The sequence below is a fragment of the Macrobrachium nipponense genome, chromosome 39 (assembly GCF_015104395.2).
Source record: "Macrobrachium nipponense isolate FS-2020 chromosome 39, ASM1510439v2, whole genome shotgun sequence".
NCBI lineage: Eukaryota > Metazoa > Arthropoda > Malacostraca > Decapoda > Palaemonidae > Macrobrachium > Macrobrachium nipponense.
Genome location: NC_061099.1, coordinates 33,883,052 through 33,901,813, shown reverse-complemented (window position 1 = coordinate 33,901,813; position 18,762 = coordinate 33,883,052). Strand labels below are relative to the sequence as shown.

The following is an 18,762-nucleotide window of genomic DNA, read 5'->3' as shown; positions in this document are numbered from 1 at the left end:
ACTACCAGTCACCCGACCGTTGCTCCCACCGGGACTGGACAGCTCGCACGACTGGTAGCAGTTCTCCTGACGCACGAAACTGACACTACCGTTCTCGGTCCAGCGCTTCTCCACACGGAGACTGCTGGTCCAGACCTGCAGCTCGATCACCACCGCGGGTTGGCAATCGCCTGCAGTCCTCCCAGCCCACTGGCTCCGCTATTAGGCAGGGTAGGAGCGTCAGGTCTACCTCACCTGTCCCTTCAACCTCCTTGGGCTACACCGGGAGGAGCGAGGCGAGCAGGGGTGACGCGAGGAGCGTGCTCCTCATGGTCCCGCCACGAGAGCCTACGATCCTGGCTCGGTCCTTGGACCTAGCAGGTCGTACGCGTAAGTGGTTGGAGGAGACCACGAGGGGTCTGGCGAGGTTCTTCCTCCTGAAGGAAGAGTGTCTCGAGAGGTGATAGGCCTGGATGGATCTGACGGTCCATCACCTCAGGATGCGATCATCCCCCAGATACAGAGGTCCTTTGCAGAGGTCATTGTGCTGATTCATCAGCTAAAGGACCTCGGGGCCAGGTGAATGCTCTCGTCTCTGTACAGGAGGGTTTGCTTAGGTCCACCAGGTCGGACAAGCTGCTTCATTCTCCTCTGCCTCGCCAGCAGCATTTCTATGTGCCATCAGTGGACCCGTTGTCGACCAAGCAGGTTGACCCGGAGATAGCTAGGCTAACTCCGGGATGCCTCCTCTTCACCTACTGGCTAAGAACCTCTGGTTCTCACAGCAAAAGGCATCAGCACTGGAAGCAACTGCCATGGCAGTCTCCTGGCTGGATCTGTGGTCCCTCATGGTATCCAGAGTCACAGCCTCCTTGGGAGCTATCGTTCCCGAGGAAGACTTGGCATTTGGGAGTCTGCCAGTCTGGAGGTAGGGCCATCTCCTACCTTGCCCACCAGATGGCCAACCTGTGGGCCAACCTGGTTCCTGAGACGTCGGGACTCTGTCCTGGCTCAGGTGACCAAAGCGGCCGGTCAAGAGGTGACACTGGGTCTACGTAAGGGACCGTTGCTGGCTTCCTCCTCTCTCTTCCCTAGAGAGATGGTGGACGCTACAGTAGAAAAGTGTTGCACTGAGGACAGTGACCGCCTAGTACACCAGGCAGTCTTGAAGGCTTCTGGGCAGCCTCGAGCAACTGTGGCCAAGCCTCGGAGCTTGGCTAGCTCTTCCTCCGCTTCCAAGACACTAGCACCATCGAGGTCGCGAGGAAAGACCCAGCCTTCGTCTTCCACTTCGAGGAGTGAGTGTCAGCCCTCCTCCCAAGCCTCTTACTCCTGTTGGAGACCTGCCAAGCGGAAGGGGAAGAGAGGGAAATGCTTGGGATGGCGTTACCCCTCACCTGCTGCCGGAAGTGGTGGGTTGCCTGGCGAGCCATTGGGCAACTTGGCAGCTCTACAAAGCCGAGACCTGGATAGTGGATGTTCTTCGGGAGAGATACCTACTACCCATCGAGTCGCGGCCACCCCTCACTTCGCACCCAGTCCACCTTCAGATGTACGTTCCCGGTTCTGCCAGGGTCGTAGCACTACAAGACCATGCTGAGCAAACGAGCTGTGGAGACCATACAAGATCAGTTGCCAGGTTTCTACACCCTACTCTTCCTGGTGGAGAAGTTTTTGGGGGGGGCTGGAGACCGGTGATAGATCTCTCTCCCTTGAACCGGTTCATTCGACAGACACGGTTCACGATGGAAACAGCACGCTCAGTGCTTGATTCCATAAGGGAGAACAACTTCATGCTTTCAGTGGACCTGAAGGATGCATATTTCCAAATACCCATCCATCAGTCCTCTAGGAAGTACCTCCGCCTTATCCTCGACGGGACGGTGTACCAATTCAGGGCACTTTGCTTCTGTCTCTCAACCGCCCCACAGGTGTTCACGTGAGTGTTCACTTTGGTGTTGGCTTGGGCCCATTTGGTCGGGATACGTCTGATGAGGTATCTCGACGATTGGCTGGTCCTGGTGAGCTCCCGCTCACAGTTGCTACAGGACAGAGATCAACACCTTGACTTATGCCGCGATCTGGGGGTCGTGGTGAATGTCGAGAAGTCAGATCTCGAGCCCAAGCAGAGGATAAAGTACCTGGGCATGCTGATTGATACGGTAGCAGCACGAGTCTTCCCTGCAGACTTGTGGATCAGCTGGTTCAGGAAGGCAGCCAGACAGTTCCTGTCTCAACAGGAACAGTCAGCTCAGCAGTGGCAAGTCGTGATCGGTCACCTGTCTTCACTGGAGAAGTTAGTCCCTCACGGGCGTCTTCACCTGCAGTCTCTTCAGTGGAGACTAAAGGAGTGCTGGTCACAGGCACGGGATCCATAATCCTTCCTGGTTCCTCTCATGGAGGAAGGAAGGGAGAACCTGGCCTGGTGGCTAGATGACAGGAACCTCTTAATAGGAGTGCCCCTGTGCACTCCCCCTCCTGAGATGCTGCTGTTCTCAGATGCATCGACCGAGGGTTGGGGCGCACACCTGGAAGAGTTGCTGGTTGCAGGAGTGTGGAACCATCACGACAGGCACCTTCACATCAACCTCCTGAAACTCAAGGCTGCGTTCCTCACACTCCAAGAGTTCCGGGAGTGACTGATGGGACACTCAGTGGTGTTGATAGTCGACAACACCATGGTAGTGGCATACGTCAACAAACGGGGCCTAGTGTCCCTCCCATTGCACCAGTTGACGATGCAGGTGCACAAGTTGGCCATAGCTCACTAGGTAGAGCTGTCAGCCAGATACTTTCCAGGCAAGAGGAATGTAGAGCCAGACAAGCTCAGCCACCAGAATCAGGTGATTGGGACCGAATGGTCTCTACACCCAGACGTGGCGGAAAGGCTCTTTGACCTGTGGGGGCATCCAGTAGTGGATCTGTTCGCCACCCAGCACAACAGAAAACTCCAGGTTTTCTTCTCAGTTGTGCCAGACCCATGGGCAGCTGCAGAGGACATGTTCCAGCACCCGTGGGACAACCTCGTAGTGTACGCCTTTCCCCCTTTCTGCCTGATTCGCAAAGTGATGAGCAGAGTGTTGATCACCAGCAATCTTCAGATGATTCTGGTGGCACCCAAATGGTATCCAGACCTGCTGGCTCTTCTCTCGTAGACACCGCGAGAGAGTCCCCATTGGCACAACCTACTATGCCAACCGCACGTAGAACAGTACCACCATGCAGTTCACTCCCTGTGTCTTCACGGCTGGCGTTTATCCACCATCCCTTGTGAGCGAGAGGGTTTTCTCGCTGAGCAGCAACAGAGATGGCTGGGTACCTCAGACAGTCCTCTGCAGCAGTATACCAAGGAAAGTGGTCCGTCTTCTTTGGTTGGTGTCATAGACGGGGTCTTTCTCCGCTCAGAGCCACTCTTCAGCGTTAGCGGATTTCCTCGTCTTTCTTCGCTGAGAGAAGCTTCTCTCCATCTCCACAGTTAAGGCTACAGAGCCGCTCTGGCCCTAGTCCTTAAATCGCGAGGAGTCAACATTTCCACCTCCATGGAAATATCACTCCTAATGAGGAGCTTTGAGAGGTCTTGCCCACCCAGGGAACTTAGGCCCCAGGGTGGGATGTGACTTTCGTCCTTAGGAGTTTGACTCGCAGACTGTACGAGCTGCTCCAAGAGGCGTCAGACAGGGATCTGACCCTCAAGACCATCTTTCTGCTGGCCCTGGCATTGGCGATGAGAGTAGGAGAACTCCACTTTCTTTCCTTCAATGTTAAACTATTGAGGGGAAGGGGATCATTTATGCTTGATTTCATCCCGGATTTCGTAGTGAAGACTCAGAACCCTTCGGTCCCTGACGCTAGGTTCGAGTCCTTCGCGATCCCCTCCCTGGAAGACTTCACCAATAATGATGCGGATGAGATGCTGCTTTGTCCTGTGAGGGTTGTACGGCACTATCTGAAGAAAACTCGACACCTCAGGCCTGATTGTCGACGCCTCTTCGTTAGCACTGGGGTTACCAAGAAAGAAGTTTCCAAGAACATTGTTTCTTTCTGCCTTTGTGAGGTAATCCGGAAGGGTACGACTCAGACAGGAGTGCTGACACCAGTACCCTTCATCCGAGAGCCCACGAAGTCAGAGGCATTGGTCCAACCCTTGCATTTTGCAAGAACTTGTCCATGGCACAGGTATTAAAGGCAGGGGTTTGGACCAACCAGAGCACCTTCACCTCCTCCTACCTTCGGGATATTGCCCACAGGTCTCCATGGACACATTTTCCTTGCGACCCGTGGTGGCTGCTCAACAAGTTGTTTAGCTTACCCAGCTCCTTTACCGGACAAGGTAGCATCTCATCCTTGTGAGACTGCATGAATGGAGAGTGAATGAGTGTGTGACTGGCTTCTCTTCCTCCTCTTTTTTCTTACCTTTCCCTGCGGGCAGAGGGTAGCGGTCGTCACCACGCTGGACAGGATGACGATGCAGGTAAGCTACGTAACCAAGCTCCATTCTATCCCTTTCATTAGGGATAGAAGCATATATCCGTCCCTTCCCTAACAAGGGGGAAGCGGACACCAGTGAGAGACATCTCCAAGACTTTATATTTGGCTCTTACATAGGACCTAGTTCTTGCTTGCTATTCATAAGAGGCACGCTTGCCTCCCTCTTAGGAATTGGTCCAGAGGTCTGACCACTGATCTTGCAGTGCACACTCCGATCAGTTGGACACAGGCTAGGTTCCCCCCCTTTCCCTCTTACGACCAGGGAGGGAACCCAGGTTGGGCAAACACCAGTCTGTTCACAAGACTCAGATTCCACCCACAAATAAGTGAGTCTTCCTTATGTAAAGGACTGAGGGTTTGTATTACGTGTCGGAAAAAACCACAATTTTTGGAAGTAAATTGTATTTTTCCTAACTATACAAATCTGAGGTCCTTTACTTATAGTCTCCTCATATCACCCCCCACTCTGTTCCTGGCCTAAAGCAAAGTGATATGTTTACCTCCAGTCGGGCAGGACTCCTGACCATTGGACAATCAGTTACTACCGAACTACCTTGTTAGAAATCTTACGACTGGTCCAGCTGGCGCTGAATAGTAATTCCTTATGTAAAGGACCTCAGGTTTGTATAGTTAGGAAAAATATAATTTATTTCCAAAAATTGTGATTTTTTTCAAGAAAAACATTTGGTAAAATGTAAAAATAGAAATTTGAATGATACCATGATTGTGATTATTTGACTGCTGATGGCAAAAATTACTCAGTAATTTGCTTTATATATTATTTCATCTTGAAAACAAGAATTTAACAATTATTTTAACTTTAAATAATAGTATAGTGGTATGAAAAATCCCACACATAGTGTTGTAGTGATCAAATGTACGACTGCAAACTGATGACGATACTATTATTGATAATAAAGAACAACTCTCTCCAAGATTGATATGATGAAATGTATTTTATAGTTTCCCTTATTGTTAAAATTCACAAGTTGAATTGCAATTAATTATAGGCATGTTAATTCTGAAAATTCTGCGAACATTTGAATGTACTTTAGCTATCCATCACATAACTATTCAGTGAAGTAAAAATGTTCTCTCTGTGTACCATGGCTCCTAAAGAAACTATTCAAATTACAACCCTTGATTTTAGGATTTGTATTTTACATTGCCATCATATTACTTGATGTTGTGAGTAAACAAAGATCCAAGTTCAGTTGAAACACCTGAAGGAATACAGTACCTGTGCTAAGCAAGAGATATACTACAGTACGTATTTGCCGATGGAAAAAACGCACCCTCGCAGAAGACGCACCCCTATTTTACAAGGATATTTTGTGGAAAAAAACAGTGTCAGTATGTTTCATTATATAAGTATTGAAAGATTTTTTAAAGTGATTATGTAGGGAAAAATTTATGATTCTGCACATGAAATATAAGTACGTACGTATACTGAAATAAAGTACTATGGACTTTGTTTGAAATTTACCGTAAATAAACAGGCAGCACTATACTTTTATTTACATCCACTAACACTAATTGAAAATGGCTGATAGGCTGACTGCCAACGTATCGTAAGCACTTTTTCTAAAGTTTGTGAAAACAGACGGATAATGCGGCTTGTTTTCAATATTGTATAATTAGTAACACAATTTGTTTAACAAATAGGCTTGTTTTTCAATTTTTATTATTAGCAACAGTTTTTGTGCCTACCCATTATGCTCGCTGTGGGAAAGGCATAGCCTAGTGTACAGTGCTCGGTCTCCCATCCGTAATACGGCTGCATTGGGTGCAGAGCAGTTTTATGTACATTTAACATTAAAAAAGTGCATCTAATACACTGACAAATATGGTAACATTTAATATACCTTTATTATGGGTAAATTTTAGTTGATTTGTCTTCTAGTTTACTTGTCTTTTACTGTTCAAAGTTAATTTGTGAATTTGCTTTTGTGTATGAAAGTCTGTGCTGCTTTCTTTTACTCAGTGCCTTAAACATAGCAGGATAACATTATGTGTGTACCAAGAGTCCACCATAATTGCTTGTCTTTAATCCAGTTGTCATTTTCAAAGTGATTAAAATGTATTATTGTTGTATGTTATATATTTTTAGTGAAGATTTTGCCAGAAAATTCAACTTTCTTCTTCTCGTTTCAGCTGTGACTGAATGGGAACCAGAGGTTGTTGGAGATTTTGGGTGCCGAGTTTGGTGCCCTGATTTGCTGACAGAGGGTCAGTGGCATCACCTCACTGTGTCTTTAAGTCGATCTGTCCTCAAGAATTCTTCACTGTGCATTTACATAGATGGAAAGATTGTTACACAGAAGAAACTACACTATATTCTTCAGAATCCAGGCGGAGGTGCAGCGAATTTGACAATTGCATCATCGGTATATGCATATGTAGGTACACCACCTGCTTACCGAAGACATTCAAGACTCGTCTGGAAACAAGGGAGTTGTTTGCTTGTGGAAGATGTCTTGCAGCAGCAGATGGTTAGCCAGCTGCATCAGTTGGGACCACACTACACAGGTTGTCTTCAAGCTGCGCAGATTCCAGGTACTGTGTCCTGCACTACTGTAATTATTATTGCTCTAGATTAGGAGGCATGTAAAATCAGTTTGCTTCACTTTTTGTATTAGTGTTGTATATCTCACTTCAAGAAATATGAATTGTTCCGACACGGCATACAAACCTTCGGTCCTTTTACAATAGGAAGGTACTAGCGGCAGCTGGATAGGTCGTAAGCTTTCGAACAAGGGGTTCGGTAGTTAACTGCTTGTCCGACAGGCGCGCGCGCGCGACTGGGAGGTAAACAAACCACTTTTGCTTTCGGCCTGCTGGCGTGTAGACGTGTATCATCGCTCTCTGCCCGCTTCATCGTCGTTGCTTTCGCATGGTTGTGTTTTTCTTTTTCTATTTATCTAGTGAAACTGAATTGTAAGTACAATCATTTCATTTTTGTACATGAACTTTCCTGTCAGACATATACTTAGCTTACGTCTCTGACGTCACGACAGAATTCAAAACTCGCGGCTAACGCGACAGGTAGGTCAGGTGATCTACCTTACCCGCCGCTGGGAAGCGGGTGTAAGAACCAACATACCTTTCTTGCCAGATTTTTTCTGTCGTCGGTGTTGACCACACCTGTTGTCGGTACCTCTTGACAGTTGGATTCTTTTCTCGTTTTCGCCCTGGATTGTTTCTACGGACTTTTGGTGAAGTACCCGATCTTTTGGCCTGGCATTCGCGATTTGTGGACAGTTATTGGACTTTTCTTTGGATTTTTCTTGGATTCATGATGTCTGATGTTGATACTAAGAAAACTGCTATGTTTAGAGTTTGTTGTATGACTGAGTGTAAGGTGAGGCTACCGAAAGCTGCGGTAGACCCTCACACGGTATGTTTGAAGTGTAGATGGGAATGAATGCACCTTTAATAATCCTTGTAATGAATGTGAAAAGCTGAATGAGGATGAATGGAAGTCTTTGTCTTCCTACTTGAGGAAGCTTGAAAAGGATAAAGTTAGGAAAGCTTCTTCTAGGAGCAGTAGAGATCTCGTATTAGCGAGTTGGATATAGATAATCCTATTTTAGAAGTAGTCCTTTGTCAGTTTCAGCTCCTGCTCCCTGCACCGAAGCCGAAGATGCGCCTTCGGAAGTGGCCTCCATGAAAGCCACCATTCGCAGTATGGAGAGGAAAATCAAACAATTAGAAGGTAAGAGTGATTCCAATAGTGATTTGTGCAGTGAACCCAGTGCAGTGGAGGGTGCGTCTGATCGGCTCCCTAATGCTTCCAGGCCTAGACCTCTTCCAGACTCCCAGTCCCAGTGGAGGAGGAAAGTCGAAAGCCGCAGGAATGTTAGGGAGCATCCCCACCGGTCAGGCGTCCCCTCGGTAGCTCCTGTTGATCGTTCCCAGGCTACCTTGGATCGCTCCAAGAGAGAAATATTGCGCCCATGCTTCTCGGTCTTCGCCTTCGCCTTCTCCTAAACACGGATGGATGGATCCTCGTTCGGAAGCCTCGCGCCCTCGAAGAGAGCCTGGAACGCTCCCTGCGCCTGCCCTTCCAGCCCTGAAGTTATTTCGGAAGAGCCTGAGGTGGAAGCGAAGAAGCGTAAGAGATCTCAGGAGTATCGTTCCCCGAGCGGAGATCGAGCCTCGTCACCTGTTCACGAGTTTGTGAATTCTCCTGCAAGGGTGTTGGCTAACCTTCAGGCGCAGATTTCGGCTCTGGCTGGCTCTCTTTGCGTGTCGTCTCGTCGTAGGAAGGACGTCTCGCTTCCTGTAAAGAAGTCCAGGCTCTCCTCTCCTGACTCTCGCTATTCGACGGAAGCGGCGCGCTCACCTGTGCGTTCGGATTCTCGCAGGAGACTTTCTGCTTCGGACAAGATCCCATCTGCGTCCAAGCGCCATTCGCCTGATAAGACAGGTTTCTCCTTCGGACAAGGAGCAAACTGCGCGTAGGAGATCTTCACCCTACAGATGCTCTTCTCGAGACAGGATCGCTCCCCTTGACAGGCGCCAAGAGCCTAGTAGGCGCTACTCGCCTCGTAGCCGCTCCTCGTCTCTCCTCCACTCTCCTGTTGACAAGCGCCATAAATCGGACAGGCGCTCTTCGCTGGACAGGCGTCAAGAGCTTGTTAGGCGCGTTTCTCCTGGCAGGCGCTCTTCTCCTGACTTTCACTCTCCTCGAGTCAGGCGCCGAGATCCTAGCAGGCGCTTCTCCCCTTGTAGGCGCTCACCTAGTAGGCGCTCGTCGCCAGAGATCCTCTCGCCTCGGTTCAGGCGCCAAGAGCCTGGTAGGCGCTTCTCGTATGGCAGGCGCTGTTCGCCTGGTAGCCGCTCTCCTTTGGATAGGCGCCAAGAGCCTGATAGAAGTTCTTCTTCAAACAGGCGCTCTGCGCCTGACAGCCGCCTTACTCCTGTTAGGCTCCAAGAATCTGGGAAACGCACTCCTCCAGACAAGAAGGATGTTGCAAGTAGACACATTTCTGAAGCTTTGTCTCCAAGACGTATATGTCTTACTTCCTCTAGAGACTCTTTTAAGAATAGTCGCGCCTCTAAGGATCATGAGGGCTCTTCAGCTCAGGAAGAACAGGACCCCTCAGAAGAAGAAGGACCAAAAGACTCCTCTGTTTCCTCCTATAAGAGGCTGACAGAGTTGCTCCTGCAAGAGTTTGGAGATATCCTTTCTCCTGTGGCTCCTCCTTCTCCTCTTTCGTTATTCTCCACTTCGAAGACGTCGAAGGTTTCGTCTTGTGTAAGGATGAAACCTACTGTTTCCATGAAGAAGGCGCTTAGAGGTTTTGGGGAATGGCTCCTTTCTAAGGAAGAGAAAGGGAAGACGGTTTTTTCTTTCCCTCCGTCTAAACTGACTGGCAGATTGGGATTCTGGTACGAATCGGGAGAACCTTTAGGCCTCGCTCTCCCTTCGTCTGCGGACTCGGACTTCTCTTCATTGGTGGATTCTGCTCGTCGTTCCGCCCTCTTGTCCGCCAAGACTACGTGGGGGATGAACGAACTTGACCACCTACTGAAGGGAATGTTCCGAGTCCTGGAAGTTTTCAACTTCCTTGATTGGTCTTTAGGTGTTCTGGCTAATAAGACCCAGACCCCAGATTCTCTGTCTCCTGAAGATCTTAACTGCGTCCTCACTTGCATGGATAAAGCAGTGAGAGACGGATCAAGTGAAGTCTCCTCACTGTTTGGAGCTGGAGTTATTAAGAAACGGTCTGTCTACTGTTCGTTTCTCACGAAGGCAGTTTCACATGCGCAAAGGGCCCTCGCCTTATGGTATGCTCAACTCTCTCCTCTTCTGTTCCCCAAGAAGATTATTCAAGATGTCTTGAGTGCCCTTTCAGCTAAGGCTACTCAGGACATGTTAGCCCAGGCGCCAGGAAACCTCGCTCTGTCTTCCAACCCAAGGCCAAGAAAGAGACTCCTCTGAGACAGGAGCCCTTTCGAGGAGGACCCGCTGTCAGAGGTTCTGCAACCAGAGGGACTAGACCTTTTAAGAGAGGTAAAACCTTCTCTAGGTCAGTCAGAGGGAAGAAATAGCGATCAAGGACTCCAGACATCAGCTGGGTGCCAGACTACTGAAATTTGCCGACGTCTGGGTGGGCCCACAAAGGGGCAGACAATTGGTCCCTATCGATTGTCAGCAAAGGATACCTCATTCCCTTCTCGTCAAGACCACCATTGACGACAACTCCGAGGGAGTTGGTAGCCAAGTACAAGGACCCCATCATGAATCAAGCCCTTTCTCTAGCAGTAGATCTTCATGCTAGAGAAGGAGGCTATAGAAACTAGTGAGAGATCCCCGCTCTGCGGGCTTTTACAACAGACTATTCCTAGTTCCAAAAGAACTCAGGAGGATGGAGACCGGTTTTGGATGTAAGCGCCCTGAACGTCTTTGTGGAAAAGAGGAAGTTCGCCATGGAGACAACTTCCTCAGTGTTAGCGGCTCTTCGTCCAGGGGACTGGATGGTGTCTCTAGACCTTCAGGACGCTTACTTTCATGTGCCGATCCATCCTTCTTCACGGAAGTATCTACGATTCATGATGGGAGGAAACATCTTCCAATTCAAGGCCTTGTGCTTCGGCCTATCGACTGCACCCCAAGCTTTCACGGGGTTAATGAAAAACGTGGCGCAGTGGCTACATTTGGAGGGAGTTGAGGGGTGTCGCGTTTATCTCGACGACTGGCTAAATCAGAGCAGAGTCTCAAGAAAGATGTCTGGAGGACCTTCAAAAGCAGACCCTTACATTGGCAAGTTCTCTGGGACTTCTGGTGAACTTCCAGAAGTCTCAATTAAATCCCCAGTCAAGAGCGGATCTATCTGGGGATTCGGATAGCTTCTCTGGCTTTTCGGGCTTTTCCAAATCGCCAGAGAGGATAGCTCGTTGCTACGAGAAAATAACGACCTTCCTAGAGAAAGATGCATGCACAGCGAGGGAGTGGATGAGTCTGCTGGGGACACTCTCCTCGTTGGAGCAATTCCGTTTCTCTAGGAAGGTTGCATCTCAGGCCTCTACAGTTCTTCCTATACCAGAACTGGAGGCGTCTCTCCCTAGATCTGGAGTTCTCCTTCAAGATCTCAAGGGGAATCAAGAGAGACCTTCGGTGGTGGAACAACCCACTTCGTTTTTGTGGAAGGAATGTCTCTTTACATGCCGAACCCCACCAGCCATGTGTTGTTTCCGACGCATCGGAAGCAGGTTGGGGAGCAACGCTCGGGACAAGAGAAGTGTCAGGCACCTGGAAGGGGATCAGGTGTCCTGGCACATCAACAAGAAAGAGTTGATGGCAGTCTGGATGGCATTGAAAGCCTTCGAGCCCCACGTCCGAAATGCAGTAGTGCAGGTCAAGTCGGACAAACACAACAGCCTTGGCGTACATCAAAAAACAGGGGGGGACGCACTCCTTCTCCCTGTACGAAACAGCAAGGGATCTTCTGCTGTGGTCTCAAACAAGGAAGATCAGTCTTCTCACCAGATTCGTACAGGGAGAAAGGAACGTCAGGGCCGAAATCTCTCCCTGAGCAGGAAGAATCAACTCCTGTCTTCCGAGTGGGGGGGGGGGGACCCTCCACTCAGAGGTATGCCAAGACCTGTGGAGAAGATGGGGCAGACCTCACATCGATCTCTTTGCAACAGCAAGGAACGCAAGAATCGAACTTTACTGCTCCCCGATCTCAGACCCAGGAGCAGTATCAGTGGATGCGTTTCTCCTAGATTGGACAGGTCTAGACGTCTACGCCTTTCCCCCCTTCAAAGTACTGGGACAAACCCTCAAGAAATTTGCTATCTCGGAGATGACAAGAATGACGCTAGTAGCTCCATTCTGGCCCGCCCAAGATTGGTTCACAGAGGTACTGGAATGGTTGGTGGACTTTCCAAGAGCACTTCCACAAAGACAAGATTTGCTCAAACAACCCCACTTCGACAGGTATCACAGAAAACCTCCCCGCTCTCAATCTGACTGGCTTTCGACTGTCAAAAGTCTTGTCAGAGCGAAGGGGTTTTCGACAAAAGCTGCTAAGGCTATCGCCTCAGCTAGAAGACCTTCGACCCTTAAAGTCTACCAGTCGAAGTGGGGACGTCTTTCCGCCGGTGGGTGCAAAGAACCAGAAGTTTTCCTCTTCCAGTACCTCTGTTTTCTGAACTCAGGGATAAGCAGATTTTCCTAGTTTTTCCTCAGAGAAAAATGCGGTTTAGCAGTATCTACTATCAAAGGATACCGAAGCATGCTGGCTGCGGTGTTCAGACATAGGAATTTAGATCTTTCGAATAACAAAGATCTTCATGATCTATTAAGATCTTTTGAATCTTCCAAGAAAACTTCGAACGAAGTTCCAAGTTGGAATCTGGACGTGGTTCTTCGTTTCCTGAGGTCTGCTAGGTTTGAACCACCACATTTAGCCTCCTTCAAAGATCTTACGAGGAAAGCTCTCTTTCTCATGGCTTTAGCATCCGCTAAAAGGGTTAGTGAGATTCATGCCCTAGAAGGAAGGGTAGGTTTCAAAGGAGATTCCGTGGTTTGTTCCTTCTTATTCCTTCGTTTTTAGCAAAAAATGAGAACCCCTCAAAGCTCATAAAAGTCAAGGCTCATGAAGTGAGAGCAATTGCCACTTCCTTGGCCTTTAAGAAGAATATGTCTCTTCAGAATCTGATGTAAAAAAACTACATTCTGGAGATGTAATTCAGTATTCGCCAACCACTACCTAAAAGACGTCAGTATTACGTATGACGAATGCTTCGCGTTAGGCCCGTACGTATCGGCGGATTCGGTGCTGGGGCAGGGAGCTGGAACATATCCTTAGTAGTTTTTTCCCTTGTTTTTGTTAATTGAGTTCATATGGTTGTATGAAAAATGATGCAGGTAGGCATCTTTTTTTTCGTTTCGTAATACTAATAACTTTAGTTTGGTTAGGTGATCGGATTTGGTTTGAAGCTCCCTGCGTTGGTAGTGGACAGGTTCTGTCATAGAGAGGGCGAACCCCATTGACATGATCGACTTGGATTCTACTAAGTAAGCGGATATCAAGTCCCGTTAGTAGACCCAAAGAGTCTTTTCAGCTGTAGGTCACGCCCTCGCTGTAGCTCTTATGGCTATGCAGACTAATAGACAGTATCTATGAAGTCTTCAGCCTAAACAGGTAAGAACCAAGGTTATTTTTATCCTACAACAGGGTGTTGTTTACCTTTTGTTTCTTTGTTATTTTCTGTCTTGTACCCTCCACCAAGGGTGTCAATCAGCTAAGTATATCTGACAGGAAAGTTCATGTACAAAAATGATATTGTATTTTACAATAAAGTTTTGTACATACTTACCTGGCAGACATATACGATTGATGGCCCGCCCAGCCTCCCCTCAGGAGACAGGTATAAGAGAGAAAAAATCTGGCAAGAAAGGTATGTTGGTTCTTACACCCGCTTCCCAGCGGCGGGTAAGGTAGATCACCTGACCTACCTGTCGCGTTAGCCGCGAGTTTTGAATTCTGTCGTGACGTCAGAGACGTAAGCTAAGTATATGTCTGCCAGGTAAGTATGTACAAAACTTTATTGTAAAATAACAATATCATATTTATTTCCATTGAATTCAATTGTGAATTAAAGGATCTTGGTTTCTCCACGCCCTCCGATTACCCGAGTGCCGGGACTGAAGGGCGTAAGTGCGGGAATTCATTTTCCCAGAAATGATCCTCGTATTGTGTATGCTCGGTGCCGAGGGCGGGAGAGCGCTCGCTCCGAGCTTATATTTTGGTTGAAAATGTGTAGATGAAAATCGTAAGTAAGTGCCCTTTTCATTTATTATTTTCATACATTCAACTTCCCTGTCAGATATATACTTAGCTATAGACTCTGTCGTCCCCGATAGAAATTCGAATTTCGCGGCACACGCTACCAGGTAGGTAGGTCAGTGATCTACCGGCCTGCCGCTGGGTGGCAGGAATAGGAAACTATTACCTTCTAAGGACAGATTTTTCTCTATCGTTTGGACTGTAAACATACGTTTACGGTTCCTCCTGATTTATTTGATTTTCGGGTTTCATCGCCATCGATCTTCTGGGCTGTCTTTTGCAGGGAAGTACTGGTTCTTTGGTTCGGCATACGCTTTTATTAACTTTTTAATGAATTTCGCTTCGAAATTTCGAAGAAAATACTAAGTGAAACTACCGAAATCATCGGTAGACACTCACATAGTTTGCCATAAAGAGAATTATTAATATTTATTCATTATTACATGTAATAAAGGTTACAACTTTATTAAGGAAATATTAAACTCTAATTTCCTACTTTAGGAAGTCAGAAAAGCATATAACTAGATACGCTTACTTTATAAGCTTTAATAGCGTTTGTGCTAACGAGCAGTTAGAGTATTAGCAGTACTAGTAGTTGTTGCATCCTCATCAACTTCTTACTCCTCAGAAACTACAAATTTATATATTCAAATTGAAGATAAATGGATAGCTCAAATGCAAGCTTTTAAAAGGTAAGAAGTGAATATAGTGTTCCCCCATTGCAATGGAGGGTGCGTCTGATCGGCTCTGTCTCGCTCCCAGGTCTAGACCTCTTCCAAGCTCACAAGCCCAGAGGAGAAGGAATGTCGACAACCGCAAGGGGTTTCAGAGAATCCCCACCGATCAGGCGTCCCCTCGGCAGGTTCTGTAGAACGTCCCAGACTGCCAAGTCGCCATTGGAAGGCGTCCTAATGTAATGTTTGTTCCCCTTATTATTATCGTGTTGACGGATAAGGAGAAGAAAGTTTCAATGGCGTAGATTCAATGAAGATGCAAGATAATCTCGTCGTAGATATCGGAACCTCAGAGAGAGATATCTTCGATAACTTTGCGGTAGAGGCATTGCCCTATCCTGTTTTCGTCCCCCGTACAAAATAGACAGAGGCTCTATCCCATGGGGTTTGAAAGAGTTATTTCAAAAAACAAATTCCTCATTGGTACATTTATATGAAAAATATATCTATTCTGAGAAGAACGAATTAGATATTAAAGAATATATGTTGATCGAATGAATTATGGATCTCGGTTAATGATTAAACATACATATATAATTTTTAAGCTTTGTTCTAGCTCCTCGGACATGAAGTGGAACGAGGCGCAAAGCGTCTGAAGAGGCTGAAATGAGGCGCAAAGCGCCTCCGAAGAGGCTGAAATGAGGCGCAAAGCGCCTAAAGAGCCTGAAATGAGCTCAAAGCGCCTAAAGAGCCTGAAATGAGGGCTCCAAAGCGCCTAAAGAGCCTGAATCGAGGCGCAAAGCGCCTGAAGAGCCTGAAGAGAGGCGAAAAAACGTCGTCGAGGCTCCTCAAAGGAGTCGCAAATCGCCTGAAGCTCCTGAAAACAGGCTCGGAGTGCCTGAAGCGCCTGAAACAAGCCGAAAAGCGCCTGGAGCGCTTGAAGCGCCTGAAACAAGGCTAAAAGCGCCTGAGGCGCCTGAAATGAGGTGCAAAGCGCCTGGAGCGCCTGAAACGATGCGAAAGGCTTCTGAAGCGCCTCAGATGAGGCGCAAAGCGCCTGAAAGCCTCAAGCGGCTGAAACGAGGAGCAAAGCGCCTGAAGCTATAAACCAGGATCTTCATCGTATTTGGCGTTAGATCCTGATTCTGCGTAAGGTGAAAGACATTCGCGGATTTTCTCCTGATAAGGACGGAGTTGTTGCACAGGCGGCCAGTCGCCCTTCTCAGGATAGTCTTAATGCAAGTAATGGCAAGAGCAAGATCGGTTTTTTTTTTCCTGGCGGGGACTCAAGATGATCGCACAGGCTGCCTTAGCCCTTGTCAGGTTAGAATCGGTACTGCTAAAAGCCCTTCACCTTACGGAAGGAGGCGCTCCTCCTCCGGTTGCTCATTCTTCTCCCAACTTGATGGACAGGAAATGGAAGATAGATCGGAATTGGAAGCCAATAAGGGAGCAGGTCTCTCGTTTATAAGACCTTAGCGACCTTTTTTTTGATTGAAAAAAAATTAGTTTCATTACTAATAAGACGATATTAAAATCTTCCTCCTTCTAAAATAATGCAACCAACCATTTACAGAAAGAGTGGCAATCGTTTGCAAATTGAACAAGGTTCGTACGAGCTCTAATTCATTGATTAGAGGCTCTTCCAGATAATAGAGGCGTAGAATACGGCCTTATCTCCAAGAGAATAAAAATTTGAGGATTCTCTTCGATGCCGAGTAGTTTTCATTGCGATCTCTTTCGACTAATGCTAATTCGTGTTTATTGACGAAAAGAACGGAGAGGGCAAAATTTCCATTCTCTCTCTGGATCGGAGAGGAAAGAATGTAGAAGGAAGACTTGCTGCATACGACTGCTGAATGACAAAGTCATATACCCATACCATAGTTGCCTTTGTGGTTCGAATACGAAATTATCTATATCCTTACAGGATTTTCCTGGTAAGGACTTCGCTTAAAAAGTGTTACGACAATACCTATCAGCTTCGGTATTGAACAAAGGTTGTTTGGCTTAATTGGCATTATTGAGAGCTTCCTTAGGCTCGGGAATAATTTTATTATATTCCGTTCATTAAATGAAGTAACTGGCAACTCACGATGAATGCAGCCAGCAGCGAGCGAGACGGCCGGGCTGTCATTGTAAGCGTAAGGCCAATACAGTACCATCAGGTCTCGGTCATTAGCAGTCGGTTGCATCTCTCTCTCCAACGGGATCGAATGGTTAACCGTATATTCCCCTACAATCATGGACTTAGTCTCGAATGGAGGGATAGTTAAGCTAACATAAATAAAATATTGTCTGCCTTTTGCTAAGAAGCTTTCAATAAGAAAGATATTATAACCTTTCAATGCTGTTTACCGTAGGGAACATTATTAAAGGATTCTAACACAGCAGTTATTATATTATATAATGCTCTCATGCTTACGAAAGCATGGCTTATTAGAATACATGCTTAGTGAGAAGATGGATGTAGTAGAGAATTCACTTTAAGACTACGGTATGGTCAAGTCTTTCGAGAAATGACACAACCTTTTTTAGAATCAGATATTGCTCAAGAGAGATGGATGAGTGGAATGGGAAACATTCTCTTCGTGGCAGAAATAGTTTCCCTGAGTAGAATATACTACGTATATAAGAGTTTTTTCCTACTAAGAACGGAAGTAACATGTGTAAGGATGTCGGGTACCATAAAGGCACAGATGTTCTGGCACATAACATAAAGAGTATTAGAAGAAAGCGCCGGTCTGAAGCGCCAACCTGGCGCAATGCGCCAGAAGCGCCAGCCTGGCGCAATGAGCCAAGAGCACCATCCAAGATATTTTCTCGTTTAGCGAGTTATTAACATAAGAGTCCAGTAGCCTCTCAGACAGCACGCTCGGTAACGGCAAGATTCGTTCCTGATTTCGTTACCCTTTTTTTTTATTTATCACTTAGGCCAATTCCACGACTCTCTATATCGCAAAGAGCATTGAGAATCCTCTTTTTCGCTCCTGTTCGCGTTAACAAAGAGAACCTATTTGGAAAAGAGGTTCGATGCAAGATTTTTGCATGTCCGTGAGAACCTTCTCGATCAACGATAATAACTGTTATCATATGTCTAACATTTATTGCAAAGAGTTGTGAGAACCTACGGAAAGTCTTCTTCATAGATCTCTAGCAAGGTAGAAGACGAACAGGCTTCCTGTAGACTGCTTCCTTTTCCTGAACCGAAGAGAAGTAGCAATATCACCATCTTTATTTTATAGAAAGGGGAATAAACTTTAGTTTTTTTTTCCCTAAATATAAATGCTTTACAGAATTTAAGATAAAGGGCATCAAAGAAAGAGAGGATAATACTTTATGCCTCATTTTGGCCTTAGAGGTTGGATTCACAGAGGTCACGTTCTTCTCACAGCATGTTTTGGAAGTCTTTTCCAAGACAGTCTGAATATTCTATAAGCATCTATTACAAATGGACCTTTAACAACCTCTCCACTCTGAGTCAGTCTTCGTGCAGACTGACCAGAAGTGGACATGAATGAGAGGATTTTTAAAGGTGAATGACAATAGTCATAGCCAGGACATAGAATTGCTGCAGATTGTGTTTGATGGAAGAGGAAACTGTCCTCTTCCGATACCTCTGTGAACCACATACATATAGGTTTTTTTTCTTCCTTTTCAGAGTGAAGAATCAACTTTATATATATCTGCTATCAAAGAGCACAGTAAAAGGCTATACTCTGTCTATACAAGGAGAATTAGAGATAGCAGAGGATTAAGATCTTCGGGATCTGATACGATACCTCAATACGACAAGAGTAGGATATCATGTACTTCGA

The 18,762-nt window shown here is 46.8% G+C and overlaps 1 protein-coding gene across 1 annotated transcript in view; it reads left to right on the top strand.

The window, feature by feature from the left end:
* The window catches only part of LOC135210408 (WD repeat and FYVE domain-containing protein 3-like), a 202,300-nt gene that overhangs the window by 48,075 nt on the left and 135,463 nt on the right, over positions 1–18,762 (top strand). Inside the window, exon 24 of the mRNA XM_064243311.1 lies at positions 6,622–7,023. Within this exon, the coding sequence (XP_064099381.1) occupies positions 6,622–7,023 (402 nt within the window). The remainder of the gene's footprint in view (positions 1–6,621; positions 7,024–18,762) is intronic.